Source organism: Calonectris borealis, chromosome Z, assembly GCF_964195595.1.
Source record: "Calonectris borealis chromosome Z, bCalBor7.hap1.2, whole genome shotgun sequence".
NCBI classification, from domain to species: Eukaryota; Metazoa; Chordata; class Aves; order Procellariiformes; family Procellariidae; genus Calonectris; species Calonectris borealis.
The window spans coordinates 73,996,551-74,017,049 of record NC_134352.1 but is presented as its reverse complement, the minus strand read 5'-3'; the positions used below and the strand labels follow the sequence as shown (position 1 = coordinate 74,017,049).

The 20,499-nt window shown below is 39.1% G+C and overlaps 1 protein-coding gene across 1 annotated transcript; it reads right to left on the bottom strand.

Moving 5' to 3' along the window:
• Positions 1-241: 241 nt before the first annotated feature.
• On the bottom strand, positions 242-16,822 carry PRLR (prolactin receptor). The gene is made up of 12 exons (XM_075138453.1): positions 16,753-16,822; positions 15,490-15,622; positions 13,206-13,375; positions 12,350-12,516; positions 10,632-10,773; positions 9,011-9,143; positions 7,625-7,794; positions 6,215-6,384; positions 3,838-3,982; positions 2,908-3,007; positions 1,901-1,970; positions 242-1,267 (listed from the first exon to the last, which is right to left on the bottom strand). Exons 1-12 carry the CDS (start codon positions 16,820-16,822, stop codon positions 242-244), a joined length of 2,496 nt encoding a protein of 831 aa, XP_074994554.1.
• Between the last annotated feature and the right edge of the window lie 3,677 nt (positions 16,823-20,499).

Here is a 20,499-nt window from a genome sequence, read left to right as displayed (position 1 = left end):
AGATGTGCAGAGCTGAATAATTAGTTTACAATGTATTTTTCATGGCAGATAATATCCATTTCCTCATTTCCCTGTGTCAGAAACATGTGTTAATGATCCAAGATTTACTCCCATGATCATTGCCTCAACCCATAGTTTATTTTATTCTCACACAGAAGGCTAGGCTTTTTAAGGAACTATTTGCTATGTGGTTTTGTTTTACTGGACATAACTACTAAGTATGTACTGTACTAACTAGTAGTTACTTAAAGGAGGGCATAAAGGAAGATGGGTCCATGTACTCTGATCCACTGGTCTCTCTTTTGCACTCGCTTGGAACCGTCAGACAGTAGCTCATATTTTTCTCAGCTTGACCTTGCTGAAGGTTCTGAGATGTTTCCATTGCAGGTTCTTGAGACAGAAATGTGTGCTGGATGCGTGAATCTGGCATTAATACTATAATATTGCGGTCCACAACTGTTGAGACCTTGGTATATTCTTTGCTGGTTCCTGGAACAGTGTATTTTTCGGTCTTTCCATTATTTTCTTTATGTTTCAGTAATACTGCTGGCTCCTCATCTTGTCTGACTTTGTGAACTTCTACATAATCCATTAGTTTAGGATTCAAAAAAGGTGACTTGTCATTAGGTCTGTTTTGTTTGACCTGCACTGTGATTTGGTCAATTTTGGAATGCAAACTCTCCGTCTCTCTTTGCTTTTCTATGTCGTGGCGGACAGTTTCACTGGTAGGATATTGTGACTGATGCTTTTCTTCATTTCCCACCAAAACTGGTGCAATGTTCACATTTGTGGTACTCAGTGTTACCTTATGTGCATCTAGAGTACTGTGGTAGGCAAACATAGGAGGCTGATTATTAGGTAACTGAGCTGCAGGCCATGTGGATGATTTTGTACTCTCATTGTTAAAATGCAGTATTTTCTGTTCTGAGGCTATACACTGAGTTTCCCAGCTGCTTTTTCCTCCTTTATTTTCTTGAACATCTCTTATGTCTTTTGTTTGAAGTGTTGATGGAAGGGCGCTGGTTTCCCTGCACTTCTCAGAAAGCAGAGAAGGGCTATCACAGCTCCCTCGGCCCGAGTCACTATCTGTTTCGTTGGGTATTATTTTTGCATTTTTACTGGGATGACCATTGTCATGGCTTGGCATGAGTTGCTGATCCTCACTGTCCTCTACCTCCAGGTATTCTATCAGTAGTTCCTCACAGTCTGATGTAGGAGGGAAACCATGGCAACCAAGAGCACTCAATAATTCTTCAGATTTTCCTGTCTAAGGGCATAAGAAATAAGATATATTTTTTCACTGTTAACCGTAGAGTTTATCTGACTAGAACAATTGTGAACAATATTTAATATACAAATACTTTAACAGTTATATCACTAGATCTAAACAAACTGTATTTCTGCTGCTGCAGAAAATAGTGGAAGAACAGAAGAAAATTTGACTTCCCTCAGTGGGGAGACACAATCCCAGAATTCATGTTTCTAAAATGGGAGTACTAGGGAGCTTTTGGCAGGTATGGGTCTCATGGGTTTAACAAGAAGGAAATGGAAGAGAATGATAGAGCAGCCATGTCCTGTCTCCTCAGCATGGCAAGAGGCTGTGGAGAGTCCATAAGAACTTCCATAAGAACTACTAGGAAGATCACACAGGCATTGGCTCTTGTGGTGTCCCAGGAACAGCTGCAGTCACAAACCCTGTTCTCAAACACCCTCCCACTACTAGTGCAAGGCAAGACTCTGTCTTCCACATACCCTCCACACCATCAACCTGAAAGTGTCGCTTATTTTTAACATTGATTAAATTAATTGAAGCTGGTTTGTACTTTATTATGGTAATTGTGTTTGCTAGTATGAAAAGCAAGTAATGGTGAATTCTTTTGTTGTTATCAGTGGTACTCACCTCTAACAGATGTGTATCTATGCCTTTTATCTTTGGTCCTGGAACTGGCGGTAGGATAAAGGCTATCATTCTAAAAAAACAGAACAAACACGCAAGGTGTAAGTATGGGCCTTATCTCTCTATCTGTTCTCCCATTTCCTCGGAATGTGACTGACATTTTAAACACTTCTCCCACATCTGATACCTCCCTGTTGGACCTCTGTTTCCTGTCTACCTCTCAAGCCAGGTAATTGGCTGTAACCCAGTTACAGTTGGCAAGTTACCCTTAGATGTATTTGTAGGAAAGAGAACAGTACAAAAGTTACTCAGCTGGAAAAGTGACACTGCTAATGTTCTTTCATTGTCCTTTGTCCCTTAACCTCCAGTTCTCTAATATCACTGTAACTTCGTCACTGGCCAAGAAACAGCTATGTGGGGCACAGTTCAGGAGGACTAGTGGGCCTTTATGTACATAGTTGATTGTCAGCTGACTATTATTAAACAGGATTTATGATGAATGACTTCTGATGGCTTTTCCATCAACAGTTCCCATCTCTTTCTTCTACTCAGCCAGTATTTTTTGCAAGACTTGTACAAAAGTGATAATCTTTGCGACACCTTTCTCTTTCTTATTTGGTTGAAATTAGCCAGTGTTCTAATAAATTCTTTGGGGAAATAACAGACAGGTGGGCAGAAGACAACCTCATAATATAACATCGTTTCCTTTAGGAAATTAGGGCAAAACCAAAAGGCGTGTCTTCTTCAGGAGCAGGGATACTCCAAATGATGTTTGCTGAATACTTATATGGCTAACCAAGATGGTCAGATCTAATTGAGAATTTAGCCTGCTTTCCCTGAAGAACAGAAATACCTCTTTATCAATTGTAAATTTAAAGTCAAATATCTGTAACTTATAGTTTATAAGAGAACGCAAAACCTATAGAAAATGGAATCAAATGTTAGAAGTCTATTTTTGAAAAGCGTGCTGAGATTTTCCACTCCATGCAATTGTGAAATTGGTGACTTACCTGTACCCTTTCAAAACCATTGTCCAGCTCATGATTAAGCATATAAAAGATGACAAGACACCAACGACAATCCACACTACCATATCTTTTACTCTAAAGTCTAGGAAACAAACAGAATTATTTAAGGACACACATCTAGCATATGCATAGTCAGCATGCAAAAAAAGTCTCAGATTACTTTGATTTTTAAAATTGGTCTAAACTGCCAAATTTGGTATTAAATCTAGAAGCCTTTACTAGCATAGATGGATCTCAACAATCATTGTAATATCTGATAATAAATATTATTTTTGTTAATGGCACTGTGCAGGAAATAAATTCTCTTGGAGAAATGATAAAAAAATATATGAAGAGGGAAATTTTGTCACAGCCAGTTATAGCAATTGGGTTCAAATCCAATTATGCCAATACTGTAGTCATTTTAATATCAAATACATATCATACAATTAATTAAATGGTGGGTTAAATGATCTAGGACTGGATGTTTTTAAGGATTTTTATTGTAACATGACATTTTTTACATTGAGGTGTTTATTTCAAATTCATTCCAGGTAAAGACTGATGAAGAGCTGTTACTGTCTGAAGGCAATCACTCTTTGTTGTCTGTGTAGCAGTTTTAATGCAGTTACCGGTATTCATTTAATTAAAAACCACCATCATGAGAACAAATGAGGCAATAAACAGAAAGGACATGGTTTAAATAAGAAAATAAATTAATTCACCTTCTTAACTCCAAAAAGTAATGACGGGGAAAGCTAACTGGGTGTGGTGCAGGGATGCTGAGAATTCGGTTACCTTAGCAATGACGTTCTTATCTGTCCTAGGGAAACTATGGGATGTCAATCTGCATGGGTGCCCCAAACAGCTAACAAAAGTATTACATGAACTTCCATGTAATAACAATTACGAAAGGGATGCCTAGCCACTCACCAGTAGGGATCTGAATATACTTTTCTGAACTCCATTCACTCCATGATCCATGGTGGTCTGGTTTGCAGTGAATCTGTACAATGTACTTCTTTCCAGGATTTAAACTAAACATTTTATATTGTGTTTGCTGTCCAACAAAAATAGTCTGGAAATTAAATAAAAACCATAAAATACATATAAAATTGAGACATTTTTCTACAAAAATCATAGCTAGGTTTGAGTCTTGATACCAAGTTGGGAATATAGAACGAATCTGGATAGCTTTCTAATAATTGCTATGCAGGCATGGAATAACGATACATTTATTTTATTCTATAGTTTAGCTTTCTAACGTAATTCAGTGGGAGTGAGATCTGGCTCTGGTATACTATGCAAATTAAAATACTACAAAAACACATCATGAGCATATGGCAAATGGGGAGGGACCGGGGTAATGGTGAGAACTGCAATGGTGAGAGGAGGAGAAGGAGGCAAGAAACAGATGGGGGAGGAAAATGCAGAGAGAAAAGAAGGAATGTGGAATTGGTGGAACTGCACAGGGTAGTGAAAAGTGGACCTTGCAACGGCCAGGAGGCTGGGAAGTGCGGTGGCAGGGGGAAGGAAGGGGGAGATACAGAGGTGGCTGGGAAGTATTGCAGCAGACAAGAAGGAGATGCAGCCAAATACCAATAGCTGGAGTCTTTAATTTGCCGCCCAGTTGTTTGAGTTGCAGATCCTGGCTATAGACAATAATTATTTTGTGGCCATGACAACTATCACCTAATGGCTATTTGTACAAATTTAAATGATTTTACATAATGTCACTGAGCTTTCTCTTACCTAAAAAGTGCTTGTGGCTAAGAACAAATTATCAGAAAAGAAACCTGACTAAATGAGAATGAACAATTTAAACTGTAATGCCAATATGATTAATGTATAATGGCCACAATTAAAAATAAGTACTTTACCACCTGCTACCCGCCAGCACGGGTTCATGGAAGGCAAGTCCTGCTTGACCAACCTGACCTCCTTCTATGACCAGGTGACCCGCCTCGTGGATGAGGGAAAGGCAGTGGATGTGGTCTGCCTGGACTTCAGTAAAGCCTTTGACACTGTCTCCCACAGCATTCTCCTAGAGAAGCTGGCGGCTCACGGCCTAGACAGGTGCACTCTTCGCTGGGTAAAAAACTGGCTGGACGGCCGAGCCCAGAGAGTTGTGGTGAACGGAGTTAAATCCAGTTGGCGGCCGGTCACGAGCGGTGTTCCCCAGGGCTCAGTTTTAGGGCCGGTCCTGTTCAATATCTTTATCAACGATCTGGATGAGGGGATCGAGTGCTCCCTCAGTCAGTTTGCAGACGACACCAAGTTGGGCGGGAGTGTTGATCTGCTGGAGGGTAGGAAGGCTCTGCAGAGGGACCTGGACAGGCTGGATCGATGGGCCGAGGCCAACTGTGTGTGGTTCAACAAGGCCAAGTGCCGGGTCCTGCACTTCGGCCACAACAACCCCAGGCAACGCTACAGGCTTGGGGAAGAGTGGCTGGAAAGCTGCCCGGAGGAAAAGGACCTGGGGGTGCTGGTTGACAGCCGGCTGAACATGAGCCGGCAGTGTGCCCAGGTGGCCAAGAAGGCCAACGGCATCCTGGCCTGTATCAGAAATAGCGTGGCCAGCAGGAGCAGGGAGGTGATCGTGCCCCTGTACTCGGCACTGGTGAGGCCGCACCTCGAATCCTGTGTTCAGTTTTGGGCCCCTCACTCCAAGAAGGACATGGAGGTGCTGGAGCGTGTCCAGAGAAGGGCAACAAAGCTGGTGAAGGGTCTGGAGAACAAGTCTTATGAGGAGCGGCTGAGGGAACTGGGACTGTTTAGTCTGGAGAAGGGGAGCTGAGAGGAGACCTTATCACACTCTACAACTGCCTGAAAGGAGGTTGTAGTGAGGTTGGTCTCTTCTCCCAAGTAACAAGCGATAGGACGAGAGGAAATGGCCTCAAGTTGTGCCAGGGGATGTTTAGATTGGATATTAGGAAAAATTTCTTTACTGAAAGAGTGGTCAGGCCTTGGAACAGGCTGCCCAGGGAAGTGGTAGAGTCACCATCCCTGGAAGTATTCAAAAGACGTGTAGATGAGGCGCTTATGGACATGGTTTAGTAGGCATGGTGGTGTTGAGTTGATGGTTGGACTCGATGATCTTAGAGGTCTTTTCCAACCCTAATGATAATGATTCTAAAACAGCATCTGAGATACCAGTATTCTCAGTAGGAAATTGTTGATCACACAAATACTTTTGAAAAATTATGAACTATTCAGTGTGCCTGCTTCATTACATTCAGGCATGGGACCTGGCTGACAAAATCTAATTGATCAGAAAACATCATCTAGCAAAAACTTGCAACATCCTTACCTCCCATTCCTCCCCTTCTTCAGGCTTTAGTTGCAACTCATATTCAAGGGTAAGCCATCCAGATCTGACATCAGCCAGTGGGGGTGGAGACCATGTCAATACCAGATAAGGTTTTCTATTTATTGGCTTTTTTAATTCCAGAGTTACATTCACAGGAGGATCTGGCTGTACTGTTGAAATAAAAGAACTGACAATAAGGGTCTAAATGATTTTTCCCTTGCATCGCCACATAAAATGGTGTGAGTGGTGAGTTGCCACCTCCATTGTATCTAGTAATTTAGAACTCGTACTGGAATACAGGGATCAAGAGTTTCCTGATAAAGTAAACATGGATTTATGAATTTGAAGAAAAAATGGAAGAGCAGTAAATATGTTGAGTTCATATTGAGATTTGCCTTAATCTTTTATCACCAGAATAATTTTTTCTTACATTACCATTTATTGTTGCTTTTCCCCACAGCTATGTTTCAAAGTTAACATCTTTAATGCTGTGCTATGAAAGTTGTGTTTTACCATAATCTTATCAAAGTTGGCATATATATTTAGGAATGCTGAAAACACAGATGTAGCTGATGAAACTTGCCCCCTCCCCCCATCTTTTACATTCAGAAAACACAACAGCATAATCCCTACATGCATATGTAAGGATATTTAAAAATAAAACAAACCAGTAATATTAAAGCCCTGTCTGTATCTCAAAAATAAACCAAAATGGAATGCAGGTTTCTGCTACAGTCAGTCTTGCAGCTTCCTCAGTTCAGGGGTAGAGCTTCTGCATATCGTGCATGTATTTTACCACTGTCTGATGCAAAGCTTCATCAGTAGTCAGGGCATAGAGGCAAAATGTAAAGCCTTTTTGCCAACAGCCCTTCTCCAGTTGCCATACTCCTGGCAACCAGATCCTTGCTAACAAAATGGTTATCTGTGATAATGTTCCCTTCCCCTAGAAAAAACCGTAAATACTTCTTATTTGCACTTGTTGTGGAAGAAGTCTGAGAAAAGAGATTATCAGTACACTGCTATAAAAAGCACTAATTCAGCTTCTCTTGGGTCTGGAAACTACTTCTAGGTAATAAAATTTAAGTGTTATTAGTTAAAAGATAAATTTGATTTCAGTTGCTGGTAGAGTGGTAGAAGATTTTAGCTGGATGATATTTCTTAGGGCTTGACTGAAAGAAATATGGAAAACCAATAAATGGTTATGTGAATGCAGTTTTAAACCTTTGAAAATAAAATGGTAAAGGGATGAATATTGATTTATTATTATACCAGATAAGATCTCACTTGTTCTTACAATTTTTTAATTTGGATATAATACTATATATGAGAAGAGCTGGAATTAAAATTCTTGTGTCAAAACCCATAACTTTGAATTATTTGGTTTCATAGAAAATACTTTTTATCTCTTACCTATGTAAGTCACATCCACAAAATGAGGATCAGAGACATTACTTCCCATTTCATTAGTTGCCCTCACAGTAATATTGTATATGGTCCAGAAAGAGGTGTGCTTTTTATCGAAATAGCATGAATTGGGGCCCGCAGTTCTGTAATCTGGACATTCATAAACTTGTTCTTCTCTGAAATGAAAGAATCACAGTGATTAGGTTATTCATACTAAAACAACTGATTCTGATTACTAGTAGTTCAGCATTTTTCATGCCTGGCAATGTGAAAAAAATCAGAAAACTGCTTTCAAACTAAAGAGTCATTGCACAATTCCAGAGACTGTAGTAAGCATTTCGCCCCCAAAATAAAGACTACAAAACCTGAAGAAGTTAGGCTGTTGTAGATGCAGGAGTGGGCTAGCAGAGCTTTACTTTTCTGAATGCCATTGTCCATTGCATAGCCCTTACAGGTTCCAGAGAGCCAGTAGGAGTGATTGTTGAATTCTTCTAACCCATCTATTAAAAACTGAGTATTTCCAATGTTCATTTCATACTTACATGAGTTCTGCATATTACATTAATATGCTTTCAGAATCTGTTTTTGTCTTTCATCACCTCTTCTTCAAAAAAATCTGCCTTATACTTGTCCTCCAAATCCATTCCCAAACTTCCCAAAGGGAGCAGGGATAGGAGAGAAAGTTGAGTATGTAGTACTTGTTTCCAGGCTCCTCTGAGATGCACAATAATGAAAGAGAAAGTTGTGGATGTGGACCTCACACTCTGCCCTGGCTGGTTGGACCAGTATCTGTCTTTTTCCAAGAAGACCTGGCTCTCAGCTGACAAGTACAACGTTTAGCATCCAGCTAGGTCAGTGTGAGGCTGAGCAGTGCTGGGTGAATCAAAAATAGTTCACAGGACCCAAACAAAATATTGACTACTCCTTTAAAATGAACGTTTAGCACTTGATCTAAGTTCCAGGACCAAGATTACTGCAGAAGCCAGGAGGCATTCATGGCCTATGAATACTTATGCAAAATAAGCATTATCAGAAGATGAAAATTTTAATATCTTGTCATTTTGGAAAGCTTTATTTCTGGGACCGCGTGGCCAAAGAGCTACAGGACTGTGCATTTGTATTGCATACTATTATGCAGTTGCTGCACCATGGCAACTTTCAAGGCAGTCTATCTTTCAAGACAGAAGAATTCAGAGAAATTTGAAAAATCTGACATTATAAAGAGACCCTATTTCAACCTTAAATATGTTGCTGCTAGTGCTATTCCAGAATATGTTACTTGGACAAAACCATGTGCTACGGAAAATGACATCTCCTAAATGCAATATCAATCAGGATTGATTTTCCAGGTCCTTTCAGTAACACATTGAGTAATTATTCAGAACTTATTACCCTTCTTTGCTGTAAAGCAAAGTGTAGTTAGTAGGATGTCCTCCATCTGAACCAGGTTTCCACCAACAGGTAAATGTTTCCTTTTCTGGAGAACGGCATTTTATTATTGTAGGCTTTTCAGGAGGTGAATCCCCTGTAAGAGATAAAGAAATGAACTAATTAGTAAGTCTAATGCATTAGGTCAACCCTGAATTAATAAAACAATGTCAAGTAGAGCACAGGAAAATACTTTTTTTTCTACAAGGAAAAAAGTAGTTTTGTTTCATATTAATATAGGAAAGGAAGGACGGTTAGGGCAGCAGCCTGCTACTTTGACCTGGATTCAAAACCCTTTCCCACTGCTGTTATGCTGAGGAACTATGTTTTAGTTCCCTGGCTGTGGCTCTTCTCTGCCCCCAAATCTGATAAGGGGTGCTCAAATACTGTCATAGCAGGCTCCATAAAATGATTTAAAATACACTCTGCTATCCAATCTATTTCCTACAAAAAACATTTTTTCTTCAAAAAATCTGTTTTAAGATGCTTTTGTTTGTTTAAAAAATATGCTGACATTTCTTTTATCTTTTACAGAAAAAAAATTAAGAACGTAACTGTTTGCCCATTTGTTTATGTCCTTGCCAGTAATTCTCTTCTGAAGTACCTACACTGAGCTGACTCCAAAGATACAAAGAAGCAGCTCTCATATTTCCTTGTAAAGTGACGTTGTGTTCAGTACTCAGGCTACTTGCATGATTGCTGCCAAGCAATAATTTGTAATTATTTGGATTCCTGATGATGTTTTTATAGACTCAAGCAAAGCACTTAGAGTAGGGCAGAGGAAAGTGCTTAAATTTTGAATAGGATGATGCTAGTCAAAACCTTGATGTGATTGAAACGTTTGCAGTTATGTATTTGTGGCAAAATATGGTCCTATTACATCAATAATATATATTTTCTACTATTTAGAGTAGGACATTGATTTTCCAAATTTCTAATTGCCTAAGGCAGGCCTGAAAATGGGACATTTAAAAAATATTTTTCTATTAACAGTACTTCAGCAATCTCCATGTCAAATAGTGAATAACACAATTAGTGACAAAAGAAGAAGATTTGAAACAACCTGGCTAAAGCGTCTGACAACAAGATACGATGTCATGCATATTTAATGTGTCCACTCAAACCCAAGAGAACACAGGTAATTATTTCCATGTGATAGTAGCTGCAAGTGTTATGCACTGTTAGACATAGCAGTGCTTTCAGTCCAGTTACTGACGAACAAATGAATGATTCTTACACAAGAACTATTACCTGAAATCTACAGCTACAGATGAAATCAATATGATTTTTAAATAGAGGGACAGGAACAATAAATTATTTAGGCACACCTGTATCAGAAGTGACTTCCTAGTAAATCCCAGCCTATTTGTCATAGCCAGTTTCAGCAGAGTATCCTGAGTGGATCAACAAGACTAAATACGCAATTACACACAAGGTACGGTAAGATGTAGTAAGTTGTTCCTCCAGCACTATGAAGTATCTATGTGAGGAACTGGTTTTTCAGGGCTGCCATTTAGGCACCTTTCACAACACTGAACCGGCTAGAATTTAAAAACAATTAACAGAACAGCAATCATCCACTCACCATTGGGGATCTGAATGCATCTTTTGGAGCTCCACTCACTCCATTCTCCAAGGTCTAACATGCAACGGACCTGAACAATATAATTCACCCCAGCTTGTAACCTAATCACTTTGTACTGTGTCTGTACTCCAACAGGTATTATCTGGAAAAGAAAATGGACTGGAAAAATAATAAAGAATTGGAACATTTTAACAAATAAACTGTAAAGGAGTAGGCTTGTGTCACTGACTTCTGAAAGGCAAGGGTTTCAGTCGGGTATTTTGTAAGATACGAATTGCAAAGAAGCAAAGGTAGTGACTTAACAGAAAAACTCACTTCAGTGACACTGAGATTCTGATATTCGAGAACATATTTAATTATAGACTTCCTGTAAGTTAGTACTCCATCAGATCCACAATGCAAGGAACACTATAGGTAGTCCAACTCACAGATGAACCCTCTGTATAATGCTCCTTAGTGGCTATTTTAGTGCTTATTATTAAGTGCCTTCCTCAGGCCCTTTGAATCTCTCTTCAGAAGTCTTTCAAGACACATAGCTTTCTCCATCATTAAGGCATCAACAATTTAGGTAACATTGAGGCCATCTGACTATGACTTCAAGAATGATATTTTGTCCTGGTGTTTCAGCTGTGCGAGTACTGTGGCCCACTCCTAGCAAAATGGCAACAGCTGGGATTGTCAGTGGACATAGTGTGTGTGAGTAGGACACCCCAAACTTTTTAAAAGGGGATTGCCCCCAACTGATCATGTTGAAGAGGATGAAGATGATGACTCTCAGCCCAATTAAATAGTAATTAGGGAATAACTGAGAGACTTCTGAAAGCAAAAGGGTCAGCTTGAAAAGCAGTATTAAAGAAGTATGAAAATGTGTATTAGTGAGGGGAAGTTTAGTTTGATGCTATCAGAAGCTGCTCTGCTAGCATCATGACCTCTGCCTGGGACAAACAGAGCAGCCTCCCTCTCTGATGCTGTGAGTAGCTGCACTCCAGACAGCATGGGCTGCAGCAGGAGGAACCCACACCTGGGTGTATGCATGTGACCGTGCGGGTGCTTTCTCAGTGATGTGTGTCTTAGTAGAGTGTAAGAAGGGATGTGGGTTCACGTTAAGTTAAAGCATCCATGGCCCCTGCAGAAGTGGGCGTAAACAGGGGAATTTGTACTCCCAGGAGGTTGGGGGGTGCTTGTAACCTGCCCTTCCTGGGAGAGGGGAATTTCTGTATATAGCATATTTCTGGGACTAATTACAGAAGTGTGTTTATAAATTTGTAGGTGTCTATTAACATTTTTAAGTGCCCAGTATTGTGATTTATCTGTTGTATTGCTATTACTGACCTTGCCTGCATAGTTAACTGATTGCTTGTTAATTACATGTCAATGAATCAATTAACTGCTTTGAACCTGATTTAGTTTAAACTAGATGAACTGAGCAGTCTCTTAGTGTGACACTTGGGAACAGACACATTGACGAAAATTAAAATTAAGTATTATATCGGTGGACTAAATGTTTTTTTTAGTATATGACATTAGGATAATTATACAAATACCTTGAATTTCACCATCTCTACAAACCACTACAGTATTTTTCTTTCTTTAATCGGATTTGGTTATATTAATTTTTCTATCCTTACAGAAACTAAAATTTTTATAATACCCGTTAAATTTAGACAAGAGAACTCACTGAAAACAGCATTTATACAATAAATATATTTTTCCATTACCTCCCACTCTTCCTTTTCCTCAGGTTTTACTCGTAGCTCGTAGTGATATACATGTGAATCAGAGCTGACATCAGCTAATGGAGGTGGAGACCATTTTGCCCAAAGGTACATTACGCTAGAAGATGTTTTTGTTTCTAGAGAGAGGTTCACAGGAGCATCTGGCTGAACTGTATAAATCAAAAGTTTGCCATTAATGATTTAATTTTCTCCCAGAAAAAACACCTCCTGTACAGTTTTGTATTTCATCACATTAATTTCAGATCATTCAGCACTTCTGTAAGGGAGTAGTACAATTGCCTTTTTTTCCTCTATCCCTAGTAATGTTTAACTGGCTACGGATTTACCACAGTATCAGCAAATCTTAGACTTTATTCTGAATTTGTCAGGCTAAGGAAATACAAATCATAATTTCATTAGGCCACTCTTGCAAAATTAAAATGTCAGACATTTCATAGCTAAAAAGACTAAATACATTTATCATTACAATGTGTAGATAATGTGTATCCAGAAAGCAGAATGGAGTTAGGAATATGAAATATTACAAAAAACCTGCAGAGTGCTTAGGCATTTATTTTTACCCTCCCAAGACTGCAACGCCAGCAGCCAGAAAGATGTTTACATTTCGAAAATTTAGGTAGCTTAACCTAATTTGAAAGTTTTATAATCTACAGTGCTAGGAACCTACAAAACTATCATTGAGTCTAATTGAAATACTCGACATAACTAGAAACTGGAGCCCATTTTTCAGTCAAAGTTAAAATGACAATAAAATATGTAGTTACTTAATTTATAAGTAAAATGCAGTTTTCCTTATACAACAACCAGTTTGTTTTCCATTTCATTCTTCTCTTTTTACCTATGGAGGTCACATCCACATACTGAGGATCTGAGCTGTTACTTCCAATCTCATTCGTTGCCATTACGGTGATATTATATGTTGTCCAGGGATTAGTGTGGTTTTTATCGAAGTAGCAGGAATTGGGACCTGACGTTCGGTAGTCTGGACATTCATAGTTTTTTTCTTCACTGAAATAAAATGATTTAAAAAGTTAAAAATTTGGGAAATGAAGCAAAGCAGATAATATTCTAGTGATGGCCTAGGCTCAACAAAGAAATTGGAAATGTTTACCTTTAAACTTGTATATAATCCCACCTCTGGGAAACATTTTGATGAGTGTCGAATGCTATTACCAGATAGTATAAATGCTTCATTGCTATTTTTACTGCAGTTGCTCAAGATGAACGCTTTTACCCTCTTTTTTAGACATAGGAATATGTCAACAAAAGAATGGAAAAAGAAATTTCCAGAGACAGCACAAGGCAAGTTTTAAAAATATTTAAAAGCAAGTTAAAAGGCAAATTAAACACATTCAGTTTGATTAAAGATGAAAATTTGCTAAGTATCATCTTCTTTACGTATTTCCCCTGGAAAATAACCTGATAGGCCCTATGGCAGAGGAGTGTTTTATTGATTATTTTGTTTTCAGCAAAATGTTAATTTATTTGCTTTTTAACATGATCATCATCACAACTGTCTGAATAAAAAATATTTGATTAATTCATGATCTCTTACCTATTACCTTTATGCGAGTCTTCGGCTTTTTTAGGAGAGGAATTGTTTTGTACTCAATTAAAGCTGAACTGGGTGGTGTACTCAGAGCCTATCCCAGGTGTGAAGAACTGCACAAACCCAAAGCACCAGCTGAGATGGTTCAAGGATGCATTTTAGTCCCACTGTTACGCTCTATGCACTACTAATAACAAGGTCTCTTAGTTTCTAGGCAGTTTTGTCCCAGTTCACAGAGAAAAGATGGGAGTAAGGGGATTGTACCTGAGAGACAATGAGCTAAGAAAGGCAGCCATGGTCCAGATGTGGAGTGCTTGGCAGTGCCTGGTGTTCAGCAGATTTAATGAAAAGGAGAAGCTCTCCTATCCATCCCTAAGCAGGACTGTTCTGGGCTGTGATAGGTATGACTTAAAATGGTCATTAAAATTTCTGTTTTGATCAAGATTGAAATATCTGGACTTTCATAAAATAAAAGCTCTCAGATCATTGTTGAGTGTGGCAACTTCATTAAAGGCTGCATCTTTCCTGAGTTAATACCAAATTATTTGGAGTTTATTTAATTGAAGAAGGGAAGTCTGAGGCTTTACCTTATCTATTCTGAACCTCACTGGATCTATTCAAAGAAATTTATTCTCTGAGCCTCCCTGCTTACTTGGCCCTGTTCTGAGACTCTTGTTTTCAGGAAGAAAGGGCAGTTATACAAAGAAGCACAGGTTAAGCAAACTTGCTAAACATATACACATTTTATTCTTAAACAGGATGAGGGAATCACAGACTTTTCCAAAACAATACCCACATCTGATTTTACTCCATTTTGGGAACCATGAGGTTGGCTACAAATCCAGAAGGGGGAGCAAAGACTCTCTATAGATTTTCTCCAGGTGGGGGTTTGCTGTGCACGGTAATAGAAAAGCTCCTCAGCCAGCCCTCACTGCCCCTGCCCAGCCTCCCCTGGGCCTCCCCATGCCCTCCCTGAGGCCCGGGTCCCCGTTTCAGCCCAGCGCAGCAGGGCTGCTCTCCAGCTCCCCACAGCCCTGCCCTTCCCAGCCATGGGCCCTGCCGAGCCAGCCCCAACCCGCAGGCTGACATCCTGGCCCAGCCTGGCCTCAGCCTGTCCCTGTCCCCAAGGAGGTGCCCGATGCCCAGGGCTGGGTTGCCCCCAGCCTGCCCTGCTCCCTGGCCGGGGCGGAGGGACGGGCCCTGGATGGAGGCCCTGCCCCGGGGGAGGCCCCACAGCCCTGTGGTGCTTTGATGCTCCCCTCCTCAGAGAAGCATCTGAAAGCTGTGTGCCTCTTGATAGGATGGACAAACTACACCTTTCCCAGCATGTCTTTAGACCAGTGGGATTTTAGGTCAGATGAGTTTCAGTAGGGACAGACTGAAGGTTTAGGACTGGTAGTATTCATGTTTTCTTCCAACAAGGGAAAGCCATTCATCTCATGTAGCCCTTGTTGGCTACCTGAGGTTTAACATGGATTCATAAAAACACCTTTATAAATTAATGCTATCATTCCCTGACTCTGTCATAATCATCACTTGATCACTTACAGAATACGTATTCACCGCTTGTTACCTGTCCTTGCTGTAGAACAGGGTGTAATTGGTAGGAAGTCCTCCATCTGAGCCAGGCTTCCACCAACAAGAAAAGGTTTCCTTTTCTAGAGAACGACATCTTATTATCTTAGGTTTTCCAGGGTATGATTGACCTAGGGAAGTGCAGAAATCCAGCTAGTTATATTAGAGTTGGACAATGTTTTTTGTTGTTATTGTTGAATGATAAATTCAGCATGGAATGCTTTTTTGAGGACAATAAAATTATTTGAAACTATGGACTGAATTTGGCAAATAAATCTGCCTGGAAAAAGGGTCAAAACTTTCGGAAAAGTAAATATATTTTACCTCAAATTTCTAAAATAGCTACTAAAATTATTTTACTTCTCTTTTTCAAATGAAAATTTCATTTTTATCTACACTTATGTGTACAGTTATCTCCAAATTAAATTAAAAAGCTTGGAAGTAAATATATGACCATTTTTTTTTCCTAAAATAACCAAAATTTTTATCTTCAAGTCATCTTAAAATTAAATTTCACTTTCAACTTTGCAACAGAACCATATTGCACATATTTGGGGTAAATAAAGGTAAGAGAAGTAATAAAAAGAAGGAATCAATGGGCTGGATGGAGTATTTTGTGTATTGGCAACCTGAATTTATTCATTAATTATTTGAATATGCCCTAATAATCCCTGTACGTTTAAGAATATTTCCTGTTAAGACTACTTCCCCAACATTGGACACTTTTAAGATTCAGCTGGACAGGGTGCTGGGCCATCTTGTCTAGACTGTGCTTTTGCCAAGAAAGGTTGGACGAGATGATCCTTGAGGTCCCTTCCAACCTGGTATTCTATGATTCTATGATACTTGTCATTAACTTCTACCAAGAACATAGACCATAAATTTACATATATTTTGACATGAAAAGCATGTGGCTTTTCAACCTAAGCTTACCTTTATTTCATTAAAGTTCCATACCATTATCTCTAATAGTGTTACTACTCATATGATGCTAATTCCCAGGAAGGTGACAAGCATGGAGTGAGTGTAGGGATGGAGTGAGTGCCTTTCATCATCACCACCACATAATCATTAAATTAATACTACAAAAAGAAAAGAGGACTCAAGCCATTTTCAAAATCTCCATTCAAAACTTTAGAAGAAAGTAATTTAAATATGTATAGGCTCCAGCGGTGGTCAGGATAGATCAGGTAAAGCCTCAGACTTTTCTAAAGAAAGTGTTTTAAGGAAAAACAAGTGTTTCAGGAAGTGTTGTACTTACCAGTCAGACCCACTGCAGTCAGAGCAAGTAGCAAAATAATTTGAACTGGTGATGTCAATTTCTGCTTCATGATGTCTGCTTCTCCTCAGGAGGAAATATCAGATCAAGGACTCACTGAAAAACAGGCCGTCATGCAATAGTCAATAACAATGCTTAACATGTCATATGGATCACTTGGCTTGATCAAAGTCCTTTTTGAATTGCAGCTAACTGATTCTTTTTATTTCTCAGAAAGGTGTGGCAACACCTACAGTTCCACTTCAGAAGTAGCAAACCTGAGTCACAGAGTAGTAAGTACATCTTCCTGAAGGTCTTTGAATGGTTAGCAGTGCTAGGATTACAATTCCATAGCATTAACAAATCTTGCATATTTATTTGGCATCTGTCCCGGTTTTGGCTGGGATAGAGTTAATTTTTTTCCTAGTAGCTGGTATAGTACGGTGTTTTGGATTTAGGATGAGAATAATGTTGATAACACACTGATGTTTTAGTTGTTGCTGAGCAATGCATAGACTAAGTCAAGGATTTTTCAGCTTCTTACACTGCCCTGCCAGCGAGGAGGCTGGAGGTGCACAAGAAGCTGGGAGGGGACACAGCCAGGACAGCTGACCCAAACTGGCCGAAGAGATATTCCATATTATATGATGTCATGCTGAACAAAAAAAACCTTGGGGGAGTTGGCCGGGGGGGTGCAGCCACAGCTCGGGAACTGGCTGGCCATTGGTCAGTGGGTGGTGAGCAATTGCATTGTACATCACTTGTTTTGTATATTCTTTTACCATTATTATTATTATTATTTTCTTCCTTTTCTGTCGCATTAATTTGTCTTTATCTCAACCCATGAGTTTTACCTTTTTTCCGATTCTCTCCCCCCTCCCACCATCAGGGAGTGAGCAAGCGGCTGTGTGGTGCTTAGCAGCTGGCTGGGGTTAAACCACAACAGCATCTTGGGATACTGGGTGCTTTTCTTAAAGCTTCAACTTTTAGACTCATTAAGTTACCTAAGAAATCAGTCTTTCAGTAACAAAAAATACATTTTTATCCCTGTTAATACAAAGAAGAGCTCAACATATTTGAACTCTGAAAGTCTTGAAAACAGAAAGCAAATAGAAAAAATCCAAAATTTATTTAGAAATTTATGATTTTTGAGCCAATCTCATGACTTATGAATATTTGGGACTGTCAATGTTGAATTCAAGATCACCTGAGCTGAAAAATGCTACTCTTTCTGTGCGTTCAACTCATTGTTTTTACTGCATTTGATTTTGCAGTAAACTGGAAATGCCAAGATCAGAGAAAAAAAAACCAAGGAAAAAGTAGCGTAGTTACAGTTAATTTATCAGGTGAAAATGCAGGATGGGATGCAATTAACCCTCTTTCTTCAACCTGTAAAGGCCAGAGGCAGTGTTGCAGAACTCGGCTGAAATAGAGAGGTGCAAGTGGGAAGCCACCGGCTGTGAAGATCCAGTCCCTGCAGTGGGCTGACACCACTAGATGTCCTCATAATTCAGGTTACAGCTCAGGGTGATCAGGAGTCGCTGTTGCTGCTAAATCTGTTTGCTTAGCCTGAAGAAAAGACAGAATAACTGCATGCAAAACTCCTGCTTCTCCCACCAATATGCTTCCTGTTTGGAGATGGTGACTGGAGTCGGCTATTAGATTCTCAGTAGCCAGGTTCACTCTTTGAAACTAAAGAAGAACAATGTACTATCTAAATAGGAAACTCCTTACCTCAGCTTTCCACTCCTACCAAGCACATCTGACAGGTATTTGTATGCTTGGAACCCATTCAGTGTAGCACAGCGTGGGAACAAGCTGTCTCTTTGCTGAGGAAAAATTCTTTGTGGTTTATCAGATGACTCAATTTTCATTACGCAATTCATTTTCTGTATCAAGAAACTATAATCTGTCAGCCTATGTTTTTCAAGCACAAAGGCAAATGAAGTATCAGTTAATTTAACTGAGTCTAAAACATGTTTACTGTGGACAATGTGGTGAAGAACAACGGTTGGCTAAATTTCCATATACCACTTCTGAATATCCAGGCACGTTTCACACATGTAACTGAGTTACAGGCTGCAAAATCGCATCTGGGTTAGTTTTAAACTCACTTACAGCAATCTGTGCATATACAGTCAGTGGAGAGCAAACCATTTAAACATAAATTCCAGTTTTGTGTAAGCACATGTAAATTTTATGACTGTAAACAAACGGCAGGCACAAACGTTAGTGTTTAACTTCAGAAATGAGCTGAAAACTTGATGTTATGTAATGTGGAGCACAGACCATTGAGCTCATGCAAGAACAAGGCACAATTTTCTCAAGCAAAGGTGAAATAATGAACTATAAACAGTAACTATTTCATGTACATATGATACCAATTACAATATTTTATTATTTCTAAAAATAGGTGGAACATTTGCAAAATACAGCACTTTCAAACTGAGATTCATGCTTTGCTTCCTTATAGGGAACTGGTATCATGATTTTTTTTTTTGCTTTTACAGACGTATCTTTTCTGTGTGAAGAATTGACAGATAAGAGAAACTGATTACAGTGAGTAAAAGAATTAAATTTGTCAATACGACAAAAGAGAGAGGCATCATTAAGAAAGAGCTGTATTAGAGCACTCTGCAAGGAAAAGTGAGATAACTTTGGAAACCGAAGACCTAAAGAATCAGATTAATAGAGATACGATGAAATTAATGCATTTAAAAACAAGTATTTTTCCTTGGGAGCATTCATTTTTTAAAAATGAGATGATCGTGAACCACTTCTGTAATGTGGCTGTGAAAAAGAACAGGAGAGATACAGGCGAGCAATATGGACCTATTAGTGCCACAGACTAAACTCTATGTACAATTCTGGTCACCTATACTTGGGAAAAAAAAATCAGGTTAACCTATTTAGAACAGATTTAGAACACAACTACGAAGATGAGCAGGGGACACACAGCCTGTCTTATGATGGCAATTTAAAGAATTGGCTTTTTACTCCATGCGAGGATGGTTGTCTTCTATAAACATAGCAGGAGATTAGCATCAAAAGAGGGAAAATAAGAATGTATAAACTCTAGCAAATATTGGAAGAAGAATAGATGGCCATAATTAGCGCCAAAAATTAGTGAAAGATGTTACCATCACAGCAGTGGGTTTCTAGAATAGTCTTCCAAACACAAAAATCCCATTTAGTTTTCCCAGGCAGTCTGATCTATTATGAAATATATATGACATGGTTGTTTGTGATAGCTGAGGACTGGACTTTGTGACCCAATATATGCTTTCCAGGCCAGTGTTTCAATTCAAGTTAAATACCTTGAATTATTAACAGTTAGAAAACTGTGCAGAAGTATGAGATGGCTGGATGTCCTATTTTACATTCAGGATTTAATGCTTTCAAAATATTTTCTATTAAAGAATTATCAGAACCTCTGTTATTTGAAGATCATGCTTAAAAGCATCTTAGAAAAGCTTCATTCTGATATTTGTATTGCTTTCTGAAGGAATGTAAGCAGCAGCAGAGCAGTGGCCAGGAGGCTGCAGGCACATTAACCATATTCCATTTGTTCCAGTGCCTATGTTTCCATGGTTGCCTGGTATTTGGTATTTGTGGTTCAAATGTTGTTTATAAGGCTTCTGGAGAGATGTCTTGTTTTTTAAAAATACTTACTTTAATAGAAAAAATAATGCCCACTTTGTCATAACAGTATCAAAAGTGTGTCTCCCCTATCTATGACTTGAAAATGTT

Bases quoted from the DNA above. Each gene is read 5' to 3' on its own strand.
- PRLR (XM_075138453.1), bottom strand. From the start codon at position 16,822: ATGAAGCAGAAATTGACATCACCAGTTCAAATTATTTTGCTACTTGCT. The intron at 9,144-10,631 runs GTGAGTGGATGA...TATCTCTTACAG, and splicing joins ATGCATTCAGATCCCCAATG to GGGATTCACCTCCTGAAAAG. The intron at 7,795-9,010 runs GTAATAAGTTCT...CTTTCATTTCAG, and splicing joins TTGCTTTACAGCAAAGAAGG to AGAAGAACAAGTTTATGAAT.